We start from the raw sequence: 21,996 nt of genomic DNA on the forward strand, positions 1-21,996 counted from the left end.
GGCAGGGATCTTTGTTCTTTTCACTGATGATGTATCCACAATGCATAGAACCATGCCTATCATATAGTTAGCACTCCATAAATAATAAATGAATGGATACAGACTCGTAGTCACAAAAAGAAAGGAGATACAACACATCTGACATTTCCAATCTTTCTAAGTTAGCAGTTAACAGCCAAGGTGGGAGAGTGGGAAGTAGGAGTGTTCTTTAGGGCCACCACAGTGACCAAGGTGTACAAGGTGGTGGTGCTGTCCTATGTGCCTGGGTTTTCTCCCCTCTCACGACTCCTGGTATAAAAATGAAAGAGCTTGGGGGTACTACAAAACAGTCCATAAAACTGTGTCATGTTTAATCATTTCAATGTTGACATTTTCAGCTACATAGACTTTAATTTTTATCCTCTTAACATTCCATTATTTCCAACCATTCCATTATTTCACTAACCCTTCATTAACTCTGATTTGTTATCTCTGCTTCTGAACCCTATATTTCAGAGCTATACGAGAAAAAAGTTCAGGAGTAAGATCTGCTACATACTTTGAGGTCTCAAGAGCTGCCTGATTTCAGTGCTGTAAAGCATTTGCTACTAGACAAATCCACAGCAAGACTAAAGATTTGCCAAAGATATTATACTGATTCAAGAACTGTCTAACTTTACTAAATGATTTCAAAGGTTCATTCCAACTCCATGATTCTATAACATATTTACAAAATATCTTCATACTCTTAACAGATGAATAAATTCACACTAATTCGGACATCCATTTTTTAAATTCTTTTGACAAATATCTACTTCACTGGCTCTCTCATACAGACTCTGTTAAAGGTGCTAGGTGTTGAAGGTGAGAACATGGACAGTCTCAGTCCTTATAAAGCTTATACAATTACCTTAGAGCATAGCCTGTATTTGGCCCAGAATTGTCAAAGGTGGAGAGGGCAGACCTCAAGCAATGTATAAATGTTATAAAGTCCTTCTTCCATTATGCTTTTCTCTCTTTGTAATAAACTCCTCCCCCTTACCTCAGGGGGTCACTTCATATGCTGCCCTAATCAAAAAATGACACAGTATTCAATCATTCATACTAGTACACGGATACATCTTAATTTAAAGTCATTTGTAGTACAGTATTATTTAAACAATCCATTTGAATATTAAAGCTCAAATGAGGTAACTACACATTAAGCCTTTTAACTTCAATTATGAAAATGAAGCGTTTCTATCCCTCAATAAAATCATTTAAACAACAGCGGCGCCTGGGTGGCTCAGTAGGTTAGGCGTCCGACATTGGCTCGGGTCATGATCTCATGGTTGGTGAGTTGGAGCCCCATATCGGTGGGGCTCTGTGCTGACAGCTCAGAGCCTGGATCCTACTTCGGATTCTGTGTCTCCCTCTCTCTCTGCCCTTCCCTCATTCACGCTCTGTCTCTCTGTGTCTCTCAAAAATGAATAAACATTAAAAAAATTTTTTTAATCATTTAAACAATAAACAGTAACATTTTCTAGAACACAAAGATATAATGTCTTAATTTTTTACATTACTTTATAGTTATAAGGAGTATTTTATGAGTCTCATGACAACGCAATTAAGTAAAGAGAAACACATCATCCCCTTTTTAGATGAAACAAATTCAGAGAAATAAAGTGGTCAAGTATCATACAACTACAAAGAGGCAAAGCCCACATGTCTTCTGGCTCTATTGCCTATACTCTTTCTATCACACCACAGACAGATGTCACAAACATCATTATGTATGAAAGGGTCACAATATAAGAAAACAGAGAGCTGCACTCAATGGGGAAAAACTGAGAGCTTACCCCCCCGAGATCAGGAACACGACAGGGATGTCCACTCTCACCACTGCTGTTTAACATAGTGTTGGAAGTCCTACCATCAGCAATCAGACAACAAAATGAAATAAAAGGAATCCAAATTGGCAAAGAAGAAGTCAAACTTTCACTTTTCACAGATGACATGATACTCTACATGGAAAACCTGAAAGACTCCACCAAAAAGCTGCTAGAACTCATACATGAATTCAGCAAAGTCGCTGGATATAAAATCAATGTACACAAACTGGCTGCATTTCTATACACCAATAATGAAGCAACAGAAAGAGATATCAAGGAATCAATCCCATTTACAATTGTACCAAGAACCATAAAATACCTAGGAATAAGCCTAACCAAAGAGGTAAAAGATAATATATGCTGAAAACTATAGAAAGCTTATGAAATAAATTGGAGAAGACACAAAGAAATGGAAAAACAGTCCATGTTCATGGACTAGAAGAACAAATATTGTTAAAATGTCAATACTACCCCAAGCAATCTACACATTCAATGCAATCCCAATCAAAATTGTTCTCAGAGGGAGAACAAACAATCTTAAAATTTGTATGGAACTACAAAGTCCCCGAACAGCCAAAGTAAAAGAAAACCAAAGCGGGAGGCATCACAATCCCGGATTTTAGCCTATACTACAAAGTTGTAATTACCAAGACAGTATGGTATTGGCACACTGAAAAAAGACACATAGACTAATGGAATAGAATAGAAAAGTCAGAATCGGACCCACAAATATATGGCCAACTAATCTTCGACAAAACAGGAAAGAATATCCAACAGAAAATAGACAGTCTCTTTAGCAAATGGTGCTGGGAGAACTGGACAACAATATACAGAAGAATGAAACTGGACCACTTTCTTATACCATACACAAGAATAAGTTCAAAATGGATGAAAGACCTAAATGTGAGACAGGAAACCATCAAAATCCTAGAAGAGAAAAGAGGCAACAACCTTTTTGACCTTCACCACACCAACTTACTTGACATGTCTGTGAAGGCAAGGGAAACAAAAGCAAAAATGAACTATTAGGACCTCATCAAGATAAAAAGCTTTGGCAAAGCAAAGGATACAATCAACAAAACTAAAAGGCAATTAATGGAATGGGAGAAGATATTTGCAAATGACACACCAGGTAAAAGGTTAGTATACAAAATCTATACACAACTTACCAAACTCAACACCCGAAAAACAAATGATCCAATGTAGAAATGGGCAGAAGACATGAATAGACACTTTTCCAAAGAAGACATCCAGATGGCCAACAGACACACGAAAAGATGCTCAACATTACTCATCATCAGGGAAATACAAATCAAAACTACATTGAGATACCACCTCACACCGTTCGGAGTGGCTAAAATGAACAACTCAGGAAACAACAGATGTTGGCAAGGATGTGGAGAAAGGGGAACTCTCTTGCCCTGTTGGTGGGAATGCAAACTGGTACAGTCGCTCTGGAAAACAGTGTGGAGTTTCCTCAAAAAAGTAAAGATAGATTTACCCTATGACCCAGCAATAGCACTACTAGGAATTTATCCAAAGGATACAGGGGTGCCAATTCATAGGGGTACATGTACTCCAATGTTTATGGCAGCACTATCAACAATAGCTAAAATATGGAAAGAGCCCAAATGTCCATCAACTGATGAACAGATAAAGAAGATGTGGTATATAGATACAATGAAATACTACTCAGCAATGAAAAAGAATGAAATCTTGCCATTTGCAATAGTGTGGATGGAACTGGAGGATATTATGCTAAGTGAAATAAGTCGGTCAAAGACAGATACATGTTTTCACTCATATGTGGAATTTGAAAAACTTAACAGAAGACCATGGGGGAAGGGAAAGAAAGAAAAAAAAATAGTTACCAATAGAGAGGGCGACAAGCCATAAGAGACTTAAATACAGAGAACAAACTGAGGTTGGAAGGGGATGGGGGGTGCGGGGAAAATGGGTGATGGGCATTGCGGAGGGTACTTGCTGGGATAAGCACTGGGTTTATGTAAGCAATTAAATATTGGAATCTACTCTCAAAGCCAAGAGCACACTGTATACACTGTATGTTAGGTAACTTGACAATAAATTATATATATATACCCCAAAAAAGAAAAAAACAGAATTGCAAAACTTGCTCCAAAGATGATATTGAAAATATTTTGACAATCAGCTAAAGCAATGTCTAATTAGAACGGTTGCCAGCCATAGTACAAGTGGTTAACAAACTAAGGACAGATACCAGCCATACACAAGCAGTAAAACCGAGTATCAGCCCAGAGTATCAAGACAAAATGCAGGCCTCATCCGAGCATTCTAATGTAAATTATTTTAAATGCTGTGCCTGCCAAACAAAACAAGTATACCTGTTAATAAATTCTGCGAGTAAGTGGATCCCCTGGCCTGAAAAGTAACCTTAACTGAGGACATTATAGGTGGCTTAATAAGTACTTTATGGAAAACAGATGCTTAATACCACTAAAACAAACATATAGATCAACGATTGAAACAATTTTAAGCTATTTAAATAAAAATAGAAGACATTCAAAGTATCAAATCAGTAGGCAGAAAGAATGCTTTCTAATCGAAAAAGCAAACAAAAATTATGAGAATTTATTAGCTTTGTTTACATAAATACTATAAGCTTAGAAAGCTTAGAAAAATATTCACAGAAAATATACTAAGATATTTAGTGTACAGAATTATTTAGAATATAAAGAGCTCACATAAATCTTTCAGAAAAATAATAAAACCCAACAAATAAGTAGGTAAATAAATGAATATACACAACTCACAAATATGCAAAAATTAAAAATAGAGCTGGTTAACATACACAGAAAATAACAAACTTCACTAATTATCAAAAAAAAAAAGCAAATTAAAACAATGAAGTATCAGTTATAAAATCGATCACAATGTTGCCAAGGATAAGAGCACATGTATGGCAGACAGGAAGAATATAAAGCATGCATAAAAGTGATCTAAGAATGCAGAAGTATTTTCCAAAAACCCTAGATAACATTCATTCACTGAAAAAAAAAAAAATTTATTGAGCATCTACTCTGCACTGAATTTAAAAAATCTTTAACCTTGGGGCACTTGGGTGGCTCAGTGGATTGTGGATTAAGTGTTGGACTTTGGCTCGGTCATGATCTTACTGTTTCTGAATTCAACAGCTAGGAGCCTGGAGCCCGCTTTGGATTCTGTCTCCCTCTCTCTCTGCCCCTCCCCAGCTCACTCTCTCTCAAAAATAAATAAACAGAGGCGCCTGGATGGCTCAGTCAGTTAAGTGTCCAACTTTGGCTCAGGTCATGATCTCGCGGTTCGTGAGTTCGAGCTCCGCATCAGGCTCTGTGCTGACAGCTCAGAGCCTGGAGCCTGCTTCAGATTCTGTGTCTCCTCTCTCGATCTGCCGCTCCCCCACTCATTCTCTGTCTCTCTTTCTCTCTCTCTCTTAAGAATAAATAAACATGAAAAAAAAATTAATAAAATAAATAAACTTAAAAATTTTTAATATTTAAAAAAATAAATGAAATAAAAAATCTTTAACCTAACCTCATATGGTTCCAATCTAGCATGAAAGACAGACTTAGAAACTCAGAAACTATTAAAACACTTTCAAAGTGAAATGGGACCAGAGTGGAGAGCAATTAATTAGGGAAGAAAGAGAAGTGGCATTAAAATTAGGCTTTGAATAAAAAAGAAGTTCACCATCGAGAAAAAGGAAAATTTTCAATAGAATAATTCAAATAATTAACTGAAGAATAATATAATAGTTATGAAATGGCACTCAGAAATCAAGTAAGGCCCATTCTTCCCCCTTTCATTAAGATGGGAAAAATGGCAAAAAAGTGATGGGCCAAATTTCAGCCTTCTAAGTACCAAAATGCAGGTAAATCTTAGCATATTTGAAAGAATAAACGTTTACCTGGTCTCTTTTAAATGTCAATGGTATTAAACGAACTGTGGATAAAAGCAGTATCTGTATCAACATTTTACAAGCATTTTCTGGCCCTAATAGAGAAGAATGAGATAGGAACTTGTGTTTATTTAATGGACACTATACAGTAGACTTTAAACAAGATGTTTATTTCGTATCCTTAGAAAAACTATTTTGTTATAAAGACAGGAAAGAAGGCAGGCAGGCAGATAGATGACAGTCATTTTCCGAAAAAGTTTTGTTTTTAAACAACATTTAAATATGTTAAGAAATTTCGTTTTATACAAACTTAACCAGTTACCAAAGTGACTAGAATTCTATTTGGCAACAGAGGTAACTACTTATTCCCATCATTAAATAAAATTTAAAGTGCTATCATTTTCATTTCTGTAATAAAGACTTTTTAACAGTTCAGACAGACCATACCCATCAATTTCAAAATGGTCAGGTTTACACTAAAAACACTCAGAAACACACACACAGACACACACACACGCACACACACACACACGCGCACACACACACACACACACACACACACACAGGAGAGAAGATCTTAACTTATACAAAATGAGCTAACTAATGTCAGATTTCAGTTCTAAGATAGAAAACTCTTAGATCCACTCTCAAACCACGGCTGACACTTCATTTAGTGGTATCTGTCAAAATCCTCTCCAATGAAAAATCTTATCAACAGAGTACTCCATTTATGGATTTAATTATGTTACCTTTAATACAATGCAGGTTTAATTTGATTTTCACCACTATATAAATGGGGCAATGTCATTTTTAAATCACTTGAATATTTTATAGGTCTATTTAAAAAAATAAATAAAAGTGGGAGAGATATAATAAACCATGAATGAAATAAATACTCAGTAATCAGGGATCAAAATAAGACTTTTATAGCTGAGCTAATACATTAAAAGACGGAAGTCCACATCTGGTTTCAATACTGGTATGAATTCACTGGCAAATTTAAAAAGAATCTCATTGTACAAAAACAAAAAGATGGTTTTGATAGGCTTTAGTCCTCTGGTTACTTTTGTTTCTAGAGTCATATGATTAGTATAATAATATGATACATTTAATATGTCACTGTGTATATGGTTTTGATAAAAATGCACCCAGCAAATTGTCTCAAGGGCACATGCCCAAGCTGTTTTAAAATATACATACTGCCTTAATGTTTTTGTGTCAGTAAAAACAAATTCAAGTGAGCTTTTGTAAGTTCATACAAAATTAAGAATTTTAATTTTCTAAAAATGACTCGACAATCCTACCTAAACCCCACCTTTTTGACATACTTACTTATATAAAATAATACATTAATTCCATATTTAGTACCTATTATCTATTAAGGAAATGAAAAAAAAAAGTGACATAGTTTCATCTTTCAAGTGCCATAGACAGCTAACTATATATTATTATAAAATTTTAAGTTTCAATTTTCACAGTGACTTTTCACAAAGTCTTGAAAACCATTTGATGAAAACCCACCTATGTAATCTTTACACAGTCTTTTAAGTCCTGGATCAAATCTCACCTCTTTCAAGAAATCACCCTATATTCCCCAAGTCAGGATTTACCTATCCACAGATGAGGGGGTAACATCAAAAACAGCTTACACTTAACTGAGATTTAACTATGCCAGCTACATTAAAGATACTTAAACACAACTGGAGGAGGTAGGCACTAACAAGAACTTACTAAGAGCCTGTTACATAGCCCTTGCCTTCATGGTGCTCATAATTGAGTGGAAACGGAAGGGCACAGGAACAAAGAATTACAATATTAAGGAATACCTGGAACAACAGGATTAGCTATAGGAGCACTCCAGGACAGCAGTTCCCAAAGCTGATGATGCATCACAAACAGTACTCTTAAAATCCAAACCATATAATTTAACCCTCAAGGCCTTGAATGATACAGTTCCCACCAGCCTTGATAATCTCACCACACCATTCTCCCTACTCCAGTAAGGCTTCACAGAGGAGGTGACTTCTGAGCTGCCTCTTGAAGAAAGAACAAAGTTTGTCAGGTGACCAAAGAGGGAAAGAAATACTAGGTAGGTGTAAAGGCAATGGGCATAAAAATATATGAAGTTCAATACTAGTGAATGGCTCTTTGTGTTTGAGTAATGTGTATGGGAAAACAGTGCAAAATGCAAGGGTAGATTAGGGCCAAACTCTGCTTTACATATCTACAAATTTTTAAGTGAAACAATGATACAAACATCTGAACTTTCAGGAAAAACAACTCTGATAGTAAACTCTCCGCCTACTGGTGTGGAAAGCTAATGTGGGGATAATAATGAAATCATTTATGGTAGTAGCAGCAGCAGCAGCTATAGTAGCTAACAGGTATGCAACTCGCTTAAAATCCCAATGGAGATTTCTGTGGTAGAATTAATAATGAATACCTTATGCAAAATTAGACAAAAGTAGGGAAGATGAAGAAGTATCACAGCATGCAGTGAACCAGGAAGGCACCGAAAGCAAAACCCATACTTCTTCATAATTCAAACTGAAATTGCCTCAGCGCTAAGAAGTTATATATGGCTTAGGCAGCAGTCTCTCAACCAAAAAAAAAAAAAATTTGTTATTAAAAATGAACTTAGGGGGTGGGGCGCCTGGGTGGCTCAGGCAGTTAAGCATCCCACTTCAGCTCAGGTCATGATCTCATAGTTTATGGGTTCAGGCCCCACATCAGGCTCCACACGGACAGCATGGAGCCTGCTTGGGATTCTCTCTCGCTCTCTCTCTGCCCCTCCGTCACTTGCACTCTCACTCTCAAAATCATAAATAAATAAACTTAAAAAAAAATGAACTTGTGGCACCTGGGTGGCTCAGTTGGTTAAGTGTCCAACTTCAGCTCAGGTCATGATCTCACAGTTCATGGGTTCGAGCCCTCTGTCGGGCTCCATGCTGACAGCTCAGAGCCTGAAGCCTGCTTCGGATTCTATGTCTCCCTCTCTCTCTGCCGCTCCCCTGCTCACGCTCTCTTTCTCTCTCAAAACTAAATTAAAAAAAAAATTAAAAAACAAAAAATGAACTTGCCCTCTAACCCAGTAATGCCATGTTTCAGGATGTATCCAATGGACATAACAACATAAGTATGCCAATACACAAATACAAGAGTTCTTGCCACTCTGACTATAACAAAAACTGAAAAGTTGGAACTCATCTTCTCCAAAATAGTGAAAAAAATATTTTTTTAAGTTTATTTATTTTGAGAGAAAGAACATGCAGATGCATGAGTGGGGGAGGGGCAGAGAGAGAAGAGACAAAGAATCCCAAGCAGGCTCTGAGCTCTCAGCCCAGAGCCCGATGCAGGGGCTCAATCCCACAAACCATGAGATCATGACCTGAGCCGAAACCAATAGTCAGACACGTAACCGACAGCCACTCAAGTTGCCTCCCAAAATACATTTCGTTACATACACACAGACCTTTGCTACATACACACATGTACCAGTATGGGAAGATCTCTAAGATATATCAGAAGTTAAAGAAAAAAAAAAGACAAGGTATAGAACACCACATCTATAGTATGAATCCCTCAAGTAAAATAAGGTATGCATACATATGTGCTAGCAAGACCCACAAGAAACTATTAGCTGACATTACCTCAAGGAAGTAAAACTGAGGGATGAGTAAGGAGACACTGAGTTCCTCTTCCATACTTTTTAAAATTTTTACAATCTACTCATATTACTTGCATTTTTTCCTTAATTTATATCATTAAAGGGGGGAGGAGCTCACACATTCTTGTTAAAAGTACAGACAACAGTGCTATAAAATTTTAAAGGCTCTTCATCTAAAATCGTTAAAATTAGTGATTTTCTACCTAAGGAGCTAAATTCCAATTTTCTATTAGATTAACTTATGTACATCTCTTGATTTACTAAAATTAACCAAAACTTTACTGGATAAGACACAATAATTTTTTAGTATATTTTTCTAATGTTAGAGAATATTCACTATTTCAACAAATATCATAAAATTCTTAAATCATCAGTTAATTAAAAAATATATGCCATTTTTAAAGTTTTTGCCTTGATAACAGTAAATTAAGTTTGTATAGAATTTTCCAGGTTACAAAATGCTCTGACACTCATCATCTTTGTTCCTCACAAAACACTGAGGTAGGTAAGGAATGTAATATGATATTAGGTCCATTTTAGGCTTAGGCATCTTGGGTTTAGAGTAGTTACACAATGTGCCCAGGGTCACAGAGCTACCAAGTAACAACGCAGGAATGAACCCTTGGTCTTCCGGTTCCACCTCCAGGAATGCTTCCACCAAACCACACCACTTCAAATGACCATTGTCATGGTGTGCTAAGGGTCAGGTTTAAGACAGGGAGGGAGGGCTAACCACAGATCTGGCAGTGACAGGCAGTCCACTCAGGCAAGGAATAAGGAATGTACAATATAAAAATAAAGTGTATGAAGGTGGGCCTGACTGATGAAAAGAAAACAGAACTGGGAGAAATGCCAAGAAGAACAGCAACTAAGGTGACATTTGGGCAGTTTACCAATAAGGGCAGCCAAGGAAATACCTTTGTAAGGTTAATTTACTTAGTTAAGGTAGGAGAGAAAGTCTATTGGAGGAACTATATAGTAATGTGGAAAAATCATAAAGGAAAGTGTTTATAATCCAATCAAAAGATTTAGAAAAAATGTAATGGAGTGTAATGTGTATGATGTGTTTAATCAGAGATTAAGGCCTGGCACATGATTGCTATGAAAAATTCTAAAAGTCTAATCCTACAGTGCATGGTCATCTTAATGCTGTGGCTTGGAACGTTAAGAGGCATGTGTGAAATATACTTAGAACTCACTTTCACTCTATGGTATATACCAAAAAAGGAGCAAGAATCACTTTCCATACAAAAGAACTAATTCTCCTAAAATTCTTGTGCAGCTGTAGACAGTTATTACCTGCTCAGGGTGAGAAAATCCTTGTAAGAAAAGGGGCCGTGGACACCAGAACTACTAAGAGGGTCAGTCCACCCTGGCCTAATAAGGAACTATGAGTCTTTAATCCTGATAAGTAGAGTTTCCGGGAGAAGTCTTACAGCAAACATTCACTCCTGACAGAGCAGAAACAGGCTCCTGGAAAATATCAATCTTTCCATCCTTTACTGTGACAGAAGGAGAAAGGGATGAAGACCCAACAGTTTGACCCAAATGTCACCAAAAACGTCTTCTAACCTTTAATCTACATTTTGGGAGTTATTTAGAGGTGGGTTGTTTTTGTTTCAATTTTTTTATTGTGTGTGGGGTTGTTTTTTTCTTTTTTCTTTAAAGTACCTTCACACCCAGCACGAAGCCCAATGTGGGGCCTGAACTCACTACCTGAGATCAAGACCTGAGCCGAGATCAAGAATTAGATGCTTAACTAAGCCAACCAGGTGCCCCTTTTTTCTTGTGTTTTATTCCTGACATAGTTTGTTTTGTTTTGATTTTAGTTTTAGTAAATATATAAAAATATCTATTACATATAGCCATTCTAATACACATTCACCCTTCTCCTGCTAACAAATTTCAGGGGAAATCACTACTTCCCCATCCTCAGAATATGTATTTCTAATAGTCAGCTCCAACCTAGCTCCAGGTTAGACACAAACCTAGGTCTAAGCCAATTACCACATCACAATGATGTGTGCAGAGAAAGACACATGACCTATTCAGAAGCAGTGAAGCACAAGACTGCTTGCTGGATTTCAGCTAGAAAGTATAACCCAGTAGCTGCTGGCAGCCCTCTTGCGACAATAAGGTAAAAATTTGTGTGAGACTAGACTCCATACAGAGGTATCAGAATAAAAAGGTGAATTCAAGTAATTCCTTTAACCCAGAATCTGCCATGCATAAAACTAGCTCTGCAAAGATTTTTGGTAATATGAGCAAATAAATTCCCCTTGTGACGTAAGCCAATTTAGGCTGGGCTTTCTATATAACTTATAACCAAGAGTTGAAAATGATACAATAAACTTGAAGTTGATACCAAAAAGTGGGGAAGTTCCTGGAAAAAAAGGTTTGTATAAAGCACAAGCCACTGATCAACTTTAAAAATGCTAAAGGTTATTCCAGATATTTAACAACATGAGATCTCTGAGGCTGGTTTCTATATTCTGCCCCCAAACAAAGGGAATTCGGTAATTGTGGGGGCAGGGAAAGTAGAATCAGCATGTTTTTTAAACGGAGCATAAAGGCTTTTCTTAAGTCTCCTTTTTTGCCTTCATTTCGTAGTACTGCTTCCCTCAGCTAATAAATATTTACTCCAAACTGTATTAACATTACATTCAGACTTCTCATTTTACAGGACTCCTTGAATGTTTCAGTGTCCATTAGTTTTTATGGCATACATGATATAATCACATACAATGGTGACCAAACACCTTGCTAAAAATCAGTGGTTTAGAGAAAGTTGAGGAATTAAGTAGCAATCTCTGAAATACCTAAATCTCAAAGGTAATACTCAAGCTTACAGGTAAGACTTTATCCAAACATCCATCAAGCCTCAGATTCCAACTTCTTTACAATCAAAATTTCTCCCCCTCTTACTCCTTCTCTCTTGGGAAAAGAATACATACATTTAATGGGGCTCTTAGGTATCCAACATGAAAAAAACACTGGGGAAAAACAGCAGAACAACTCAGTAACTCCCTCCCACCCCTCACCATGCTATCTCATCCCACCCAAAAAAAGGAGGGTTGAGGGTATAAAATAGCCAAAGTCTTAAACAATAAAAAATTTATGGGATTCTTCCAGAAAAACACAAATCTGCTCAACACAAAGTACATACATTAGAAAACATAACTAGAATATTTTAGCCATTATTACAGGGCAGAGAGAGGCTGTCTTTCATGAAATCTGGATTGCAGATGTTTGGCAAAAAAAAAAAAAAAAAAAAGATTAATAATCTATCACAAAGTCCCACAACTAGTGATTCAAAATGAAAGCTTTCACTACTTACACCATATGTAAATATACATATATACACGCTGCTTATAATCCCTTGATCTGAAGAGAAAGAGAACTGATACTCTACTGTGAAAATGGTCAGTGGGCAGACATTTTAAAATCCTTTCCCACATGAAAAGATTCCTGAAAAAGAGATCAGAAGACAACAGAAAAGCACTCAATATATATGGAGTTGTAAATCCTGTATGAACTAGTATCTATTACACAAAGGGGGAACATGCAACAAAGTGATTAGGGAAGTCAAACATGAATTAGTCCAATAACAAAGAGCCAAATACACATGCCCAAAAAGCACTTTATGGAACAGAAATCCAAACAAATAAAAAAGATGTCTGTTATTAACAATAAAATAATAATTAAACTTTGAAATTCCAAAGAAATCAATAAGAAACTGGTATGCATTCACCAAGAAAAAACAAAGCTGTCTGAAGTGACACAAAATACACATCAAGGCAGAACATATATTTTTAAAACACATTAAATCAAGCATTTACTAAAAAGACCATTACGTACGAGGCATTAATTCAAAGGGCACTAAGATAACATGTCCTAGTATGTTGTGAATAGCCACTGTCTGATTCTATTAAAGAAACTTTCACTGCACCTAAAAATGTACCTCTCTTATTAAGTGTATACCTCCTTCATTAAAAAAGATAATTCAAAGTACAAACAGTGAATGTTCAGACTCTGTTCTTGGTTCCATAGTCCTCTGCATATTCTGTTCAAACACATCTGATTGCAAAGACATTCCCACCTATACAAGTGAGAATGACAGGATGATGACAGTACCAACAGCAAATAGATACAGGGTTTTTATGTGCTAAGTGCTATTCCTTGCACTTTATATATTTAATCTTCAGAACAACTCAATGAAGTAGGGTGGTCTTCTTATCCCATTTAGCAGATGAAGAAAATGAGTAACAGAGAAGTTAAGAAACAGCCGAGTTCACACAGCTAGTATGTAGGACTCAAACCCAGATCCTCTGCCTCCAGAGTCTGTGCTCTTAACTATAGCAGTTAGCTGTCATTTCAACCCTTTCTTTCCCTCTAAACTGCTTTACCACTCTGTAATTCAGTTTCCTATCTACAAAATGGCTCAGTAATAGTTCTTATGTCATACAGTTGTTTAATTCTTATATGAGGATTAAATGCAAAAACATATGCAATGTGTTTAGAATAATGCCTGACACATACCAATACTAAATAAATAGCTGCTCGTAAAATATCTATCGGGGCACCTGGTTGGCTCAGTCAGAAAAGCATGTGACTCTTGATCTCAGGGTTGTGGGTTTGAGGCCCACATTGGGTGTAGAGATTACTAAAAAATAAATAAACTTAAAAGAGCATATGCTATAAATAAAATAAAAGTAATTAATTAAATATCTATCAAAAGTCTGACACCAGAGTTGAGAATCACTATTATAAAACTAACAATCAGTGAGAATTTACCAAGCAGAATGGTCTTAATGTGTCCTTCACACTTCTAAAGAAGTGATGTCTAAATAAAACTTGGCTTTCCCAATTATTTCCATTATAAAATAATAAGCCCACCACCAGCTCGGAGGAAAACGCATATACATAACTTAGAAGCAGCCTTCTTCAGTCTGGAACTTCCTCTCCGTTATTTTTTGTTCCCTCAATGCCCAGTTCTCCCCAATATCACAGAAATATATCTCATCCCGGTAAAGGTAAATACTAAAAATTTCTCTTGTATTCCAAGATAAATGTTTATATACATTTTAAGACACAAAATCTATTTGGCATTTTAATGTCATTCTCATCTGTACAGCTGGCTACTGGGTATTCTGAATGGTTTCAGCCAGAATTCTATCCTCAGTTTGCCTTTCCTAAAGAGCTACGGAGTTATGGAGATGGAAAGAACAGTAGCAATCCTCTAGTCCAGGGTCTAGAGCTGATCCAGATTTAAATTTGCTTCTAATTTTCTGTTGTGACAACATTCTTATCTATGTGTCACTGTACAACTTGTGCTAGGGTTCCTCTAGGTGCAGATGAAAGAGGAGAATTAATTGCTGGATGGATCTCAGATTGTATATGTATTCAACCTTGAAAGAAATTATCAAACTACTCCTCAAAGTAGTTGTACTACACACCTAAGAATATGAAAGTTTTAAAAAATATATACATAAGATGAGGGGGGAATATCACTGATTCAGATTCAAAAGCCAACCTAAATTTGTATTAATTTGTTTAGTTATTTGCATCTCCTCCTCCTGAAACCTCATTAAGCTGATAGAGACTTTTTTAAATAAATAATCAATAACAAAAGAATTATCACAGGAGAGTATAATCAATTTGGAAGCATTCTATGGAAAGAGCCACAGCCAAGAGCAGGCAAAGAAGGGGTCTGCAACAAAAGGAGTGATTGCCACGTCAACTCCAGGGGGCTCCAAATTAGCAACACTGGGCAGGGAAGGCAGGAATAAGAAGGGGGACAGAAACAGTGGCTAGCTTCTCCATGGAAGCTGAAAAGAAGAAAATGGAATAAGAAAACAAAATGGAATCCCTACTCTACCCCTACCCCCATCCCTGTATAAGCAGATTACATGCATTCTGGCACTTACCCCCAGACTGGGGGGCAGGGGTGGGAGGAATGACTCCTCTCTCAAGAAACTGAACAAATTGCCTCTGTAGGCCCTTCCCCTAAAAGCCAGCTCCTAGCCCATTCACCCTAATAACACCTGCCAGTCAAAAAGCACTGCCCAATGCTTCCAGTGAGAGCTAGTCAGCCTTTCTGTTGGCCAGCCTTACCATAGGCTAGACCAGAACAAAGAAAGCAAGTAAAACAACAATCGCAGAGAAGTAGAGATGATTCAGGAAACAGAAAATAAGTGATTAGAAAAACTTCCACATCCATGTCTCAGCATCAAGATGTTACAAAAAAGAAATAATCAAAAATGAAAGAGTTCTTGTAAATTGAAACCTAACTCCTGAAATAAAAAGTTCAATTAAAAGAATTGGAAAATAAAGTAGAAGAAACCACCTCCTACCCACTCCCCAGAAAAGACAAAAAAATCTAGGAGGAAAAAAAAAAGAATAAAATTCAGGAGATTCACCATCCAATAAAGAAAACAGAAGAAGATTATCAGAGAAATGTTCCAAAGCTGAAGGCACAAGGGTTTATTTGAAAAGCACAGAGTGCTGAGCATAACTAATAAAAAGGACTCATACCTAGACACATCCTTCTGAAACATCTTGTTCCTTGTACAGTATCAGAACTATCAGAATAAAAAGAAAAGTCTAGGGCACCTGGGTGGCTCAGTGGGTTAAGCGTCCAACCAGCTCAGGTCATGATCTCGCGGCTCCCCGCATTGGGCTCTATCAGAGCCTGGAGCCTGCTCGGTATTCTGTGTCTCCCTCTCTCTCTGCCCCTCCCCTGCCTGAGTTCTCTCTCTCTCTCTCTCTCTCTCTCTCTCTCTCTCTCTCAAAAATAAGTTAAACATTTAAAATAGGAAAAATTAAAACAAACAAAAAAAAGAAGTCGAAAAAGCTCCAGATTTGGGAGGGAGTGGTAAAAAACCTACAAATAAATAAGACTCTGAGAGGCATTAGCTATAACATTACCAACCCTGGATGCTAGAAGGTAATACACAAAAGCTCTCAAAGTTCTGAGAAAAACTTATTTTCAACATAAATTTCTACATAAGCCAACAATCAACTGTGAAAGCAAAATAAAAACATTTTCAGACATGCAAGAACTCAAATAGTCGATCGCTTATTCTTGTATCATGAAGAAGATAGTTTAAGGAAGAAAACAAAACAAGAGTGAAAACTAACGAAAGAGGAAGTATACAAGAAAATGATGGCACTAACCCAAAAGTCCAGTGAAAAGAAATTCCAAGGACACAGCTGTACAGCAGACCTAAAAAGCAATGAGTCCACATTAGAACAAGAAATCAGGAAGCTCCAAAGAATGTCTTCTCAAAGAAGAATCACATAAATTCCAGGAAACAGATCAAATGAGTAAGAAAGAAGACATTAGCAAAATGATAAAGAAGGCTTATGCTGCTTCTCTAAACATAAGGGGGGGAAAAGGAAACAACTCCAGAAAAAAAAACAAAAAATTATACAGCAACATCATGATCCTAACATAGATCCATCAAACTACAATGTGGCAATGATTCTGAGCAATTAAGTGTGAGAAAAGTAAATCCGTTTTTAAACCAGATGCTGGGAACTTTCTCCAGGTGACCTAGAAGTATGACCCTGAACTTTTAGAGAGGGAAGTATAAATTCAGCACATCATTATTTCTTCTTCCAAGATGTCCTTTACCCTCTCTTCTCTGATTCATTCATTCATTCATTCATTCATTCATTCATTCATCCATGCATGCAAGAAATATTTCCTGAGCATTCTACATGCCAGGCACTGTGCTAGGAACAGAGATAAAGCCTTAAACAAAGAAGATAGGAGCCAGCATTCTAATGATAAAGACTCCTCCTCTTCCAAGAATCTGCTAAGGGGTTATATCTCCTACCAAGCTTTCTCTGAACTTCCATGTTAGGCTAAATGCTTCTCTTTTACTGCTCTGAAAGAAGTCTAATTCTTCACAGAGTTGAACTAGCTTTTTATATAGGTATTATCTCAACAATGCAACAATGGCAAAATTTATTAGAGTTATTTGGACCTCTACTGCACAGCACTGCACCTAGATCAATAAATGTTTTGAACCTTTCCATTCAACTGAAATGTAAATAAAATTGCCAAATAAAATGTAAAGCATTGCAGATGTTAATTATTATTTAACAGACGAGGAAGCTAAAGTCCCTGCCAGTTATATGACGTGCTCAGATCTTGAAACTAGTTTGTGAAAGAGCCAAAACTAAAATCCATAGTACTAGGTTAAGTTAAAGTAAGTGGTCAAATCAAAAAATGGGTCAAAATGGGAGAGAATAACCTTAGGCATTTTCTTAGAACTTTTCCGAATACACAACAAATAAATACATTAAAACTTCTGTCCCTGAGTGGCTTATAGCAGGAGAAAGCAACTACAACTATTCTTTTCCTAAACACTAAAGGCTGACTAATTAAATGTGATTTCTAAGTATGGGATACCATAGCAGGGTGATCTACATGTAAGTTTCAGCAAACTTAAACCATGGTTCAAAACAATGTAATTACTTTGAAAAATAGTCAATTACTAAAATATATACTAGGACTTGACCTGTGTTTGTGAGTCTGAGCACAGAAATCAAGAATTTAACTCACACATATTTATAGATCCCCAATACTTAGAAGCTGAAAGATTCAATGAATACTAACTAAATAGTGACTTTTACTCATAATGCAACCAGGAGACTCAGAGAAACTTTTATCACCCATTGGAATATAGAAGTGTTTCACCTTCATCCTATCTCAAGTACTACTACCATTAATTACTACAGTTGTCATTTATTATCAGCTCAAATGCCAACTCTGTGATCTGCCCCATGTTAAGCAGCAACATTTAAATAGATACAATCCCAACCCCTTGCTGCTCAGCCTCAGTCCCAATCACTGGAACATAATTAACTCCTAAACTTAATTCTATGCCTTTATCTTTTCCTAGATATTTCCCAAAGAAAAAGAATAGGTGAAGGTATGAAACCTCTGAAAGAGATATTCTGAAGCTTCTTCTTCTTTAAGATCTATTCTGACAATAAAATAATTGGTTTTCTGACTTTTTAAAATATGTAAAGTGCTGGGGGCACCTGGGTGGCTCAGTCAGTTAAGCATCCAACTTCAGCTCAGGTCATGATCTCGTGGTTCGTGAGTTCGAGCCCTGTGTCAGGCTCTGTGCTGACAACTTAGAGCCTGGAGCCTGCTTCAGATTCTTAGTGTCCCTCTCTCTCTGCCCCTTCCCCACTCGTGCTCTCTCAAAACCAAATAAAAATTTAAAAAAATTTTTTTGATATGTGAAGTGCTCATATAACTATTAGCAAACTGCCAGGCAATCCCGAAAACTGGTAAGAAAAATGCCAACCATAATGACAAAACAGCACAAAAAGGAAATAAAAGAGCCAATACACATATAAAAAGGTGCAAAGTCTACCTACCTGTCAAAATATGAAAAAAGTAATAATAATAGTAAAGATTATAATAATAATGGCAGCTAGAATTTATCATGCTCTTTATGTGTGAATGTATAGTAAACACCTAATTAATTAATTAGATAAGAAACTACTCAGAAAACAGGAAAAGTTTCAAAGAGGAGGTGATCTCTGAGCTGGTGCCTCATGGACGCAAATTCAGTAGACAAAGCCTGGGGATAAGAGAAGCACTCAAAGGTGGAGGAGAGGATGAGGTAATAACATTTACAAAAACACCAAATATGAATCCAGTTTTTATTCTTGGAACCATTTATATTCTAAAGTGCATAATAGAAGTGACAAGTTATGAAGCTGTACAGAGAAGAGGGAGGTTAAGTAAACAGTGTTTACTTCAAGCTAAACAGATTAAACTTAAAAGTTTTTTATTTTATTATTTTTTAGTGTTTATTTTTGAGAGAGAGACAGAGAGAGACAGAGACAGAGCACGAGCAGGAGAGGGGCAGAGAAAGAGGGACAGAATCCGAAGCAGGCCCCAGGCTCTGAGCTGTCAGCACAGAGCCCAATGCGGGGCTCGAACTCATGGATGGCGACATCATGACCTGAGCCAAAGTCGAATGCTTAACCAACTGAGCCACCCAGGCATCCCTAAATGTTTTTTAAAGGGCATATAACTTAAACAGATTTGTTTTTCCCTGTGCCTTTAATTTTCAAGGAAACTTTTGATCAAAACCAGATAGCAATCCATAACTAACAATCAGCAATACTTCATCCCTAATGAGATATCTTTAACTTAGGTGGTCTTCCTTTTAAATCAAAAACTAAAAGAAACTTCCAACCTAGAATTCTTTTTAAACTTTTTTTTTTTTTACATTTATTTATTTTTGAGAGACAGAGAGAGACAGAGCACAAGTTGGGGAGGGGCAGAGATAGAAGGAGACACAGAATCAGAAGCAGGCTCCAGGCTCCGAGCTGTCAGCACAGAGCCTGATGCGGGGCTCGAACTCATGAACCATGAGATCATGACCTGAGCCGAAGTCGGACGCTTAACCAACTGAGCCACCCAGGTGCCCCTCAACCTAGAATTCTTTACCCAGCAATTATACCATATAAAAAATGAAGTGAAATAACATTTTCACTTATCGCCATCATACTCACATAAAAGACCATACTAAAGGACAAGTTATTCAGGCAACTGAGAAATGCAGAAAAGAATAAAGAACAATAAAAACTATAAATATAAATGGGGTAAAGTCTTTCCTTTGATAACTGATGAAGGAATTCCCAAAGATTATGATTCATCCATACACATACTTTAGCACTATATATAGTATATACCTTCCCAGTTTGTAATTATTGGCAACAAGATATTGGCAACAAGAAAGACTGGCAACTTGAATAAAATATTTCCTATCCATGCACTATGGTAACATTAACATTTAAAATCAAGAAAACAGATTTTCCATTTCACACATTTTTACTTTATATTTCTAATTCTTGGTAATTTTAAATACCAGAAGTACTGGGTTTAACCCTGAAATGATCTTAAAACACTTCTCTAACTGGCGTATAATTATTTTCCATTAAACCATTGTTCTGTGACTCAAGAGTCATCTGATTTACATAAGTACTAGTTAAGTACCATAGAAATTCTAAAATATATAATTAGAATGTCACAAAGCACTTAATCCATCCTGTCAAAACAGAGATTATTTTAATTTCTATTTTACTTTTAAAAGAAATCCTATTTATTTTCTCTAATAGAAAAAAAAATTAGTAGGATAAACTTACAATGTACTTCCCCAATCAAACTTTAAAATGATTCTGGTCAACCACAAATCGACTCAAGTAATTGACTCAAGTAATTAAGCATTTTTCTGAATGTTAGTGAAATATGTCTGACAACATACAATAATGTCATATAATAATTAGGTTACCGTTCTACAGAATTACAAATTATTTCACTGATTATTATTCTTACTCATGCACAGATAAGCAGGTATAAATTCCGTCCTTATAAATTATTCAAGTAGACTAGATGCATTTCTAGCATAAACAATTTTGTTAACAGCTTTTTCACATAGGGTTAAAACATAACCATAAAAAGCTATTATTAAGTAACATATTCCACTAACCTGAATTCTCACTCACACACACACACACAAACACAAAATTATGAGCTAGCTTTATCATTTTCAAACATCCTGACACTATTTCAAAAAATAAAGACAAAAATCGTCTTTCAATTATTTTTTAAAATTTAGAAACATAAAACTTCAATTGTTTACCAGCCATAGATTATAATACAGAAAACTTAAGATAAATACCATGAATATTATGAAGTTCAAATAAAATTCTAGCCTTAATTTATTGAAACATATTAATAAAGAATATATACACTGATTCCAAATGAAGAAGTGGAGTACTATGGTAGATTTTCTCAGTGACCTACCCAAAATTTCCTAACAAATAAATTAAACAATCATATGACTCTTAAATCTGCCATACAGAGATATATAGCTGGTTCTCACAACTCATACTAGATCTTTTTACACTGTAAAGTCTTTCTTTTTTCACACTGATATTTTCTTTGTAACAAAATACTACCTAGTCAGATCCTAAAGTATGAATCTTTAGAAATGAGATTAGCAAAACAGTTTAAAAATACTTACTGTCTTGTTTCGTAATCTAATTATGTCTGAGACAGAGCCAGCGCCACAGTACTCCATAACAATCCAGAGGTCTGTGTTCTTAAAATAACTGCCATAGTACTTTACAACATATGGGCTAAAGAAAAATATATAGACCATTAAACTTAGTTAATTCCCAAAGAAAATTATTTCTTAATCCCAATACAAAGTATTTTCAACATTTCATAATGTTCCAATAAGTAAACTTAATGAGTAAACATCTATAGTACATCAAATTGTCTATATGTAGGGTTTACCAACTGTGCATAATTAGGCTTTAACTCATGGATGAAATTTAACAGGATTACAAATCAGAGGAGGCCCAAATGCTCTGAGTGATTCCCAACAAAACAAGGCTTTGTTTTGGCAAAGGACTTAGTGTATAACATAAGGAACAAATGAAAATATTTAACTAAAGCATTTTAAATATAAATCTTTAAGGGAGTTCACATTCAGTCAAATATTTTTTTAATGAATAAATGG

At 36.0% G+C, this 21,996-nt stretch overlaps 1 protein-coding gene and 1 long non-coding RNA gene across 2 annotated transcripts in view; one reads left to right on the forward strand and one right to left on the reverse strand.

The window, feature by feature from the left end:
- Positions 1-21,996, reverse strand: part of STK3 (serine/threonine kinase 3) — a 282,817-nt gene that overhangs the window by 206,505 nt on the left and 54,316 nt on the right. The window contains exon 4 of the mRNA XM_042923147.1: positions 21,496-21,610. Coding sequence (XP_042779081.1) covers positions 21,496-21,610 — 115 coding nt within the window. The remainder of the gene's footprint in view (positions 1-21,495; positions 21,611-21,996) is intronic.
- LOC122210471 overlaps positions 11,497-21,996 on the forward strand; it is a 47,891-nt gene continuing 37,391 nt past the window's right edge. The window contains exon 1 of the long non-coding RNA XR_006198078.1: positions 11,497-11,570. This is a non-coding gene — a long non-coding RNA (uncharacterized LOC122210471). The remainder of the gene's footprint in view (positions 11,571-21,996) is intronic.

Source organism: Panthera leo, chromosome F2, assembly GCF_018350215.1.
Source record: "Panthera leo isolate Ple1 chromosome F2, P.leo_Ple1_pat1.1, whole genome shotgun sequence".
Taxonomy (NCBI): Eukaryota; Metazoa; Chordata; class Mammalia; order Carnivora; family Felidae; genus Panthera; species Panthera leo.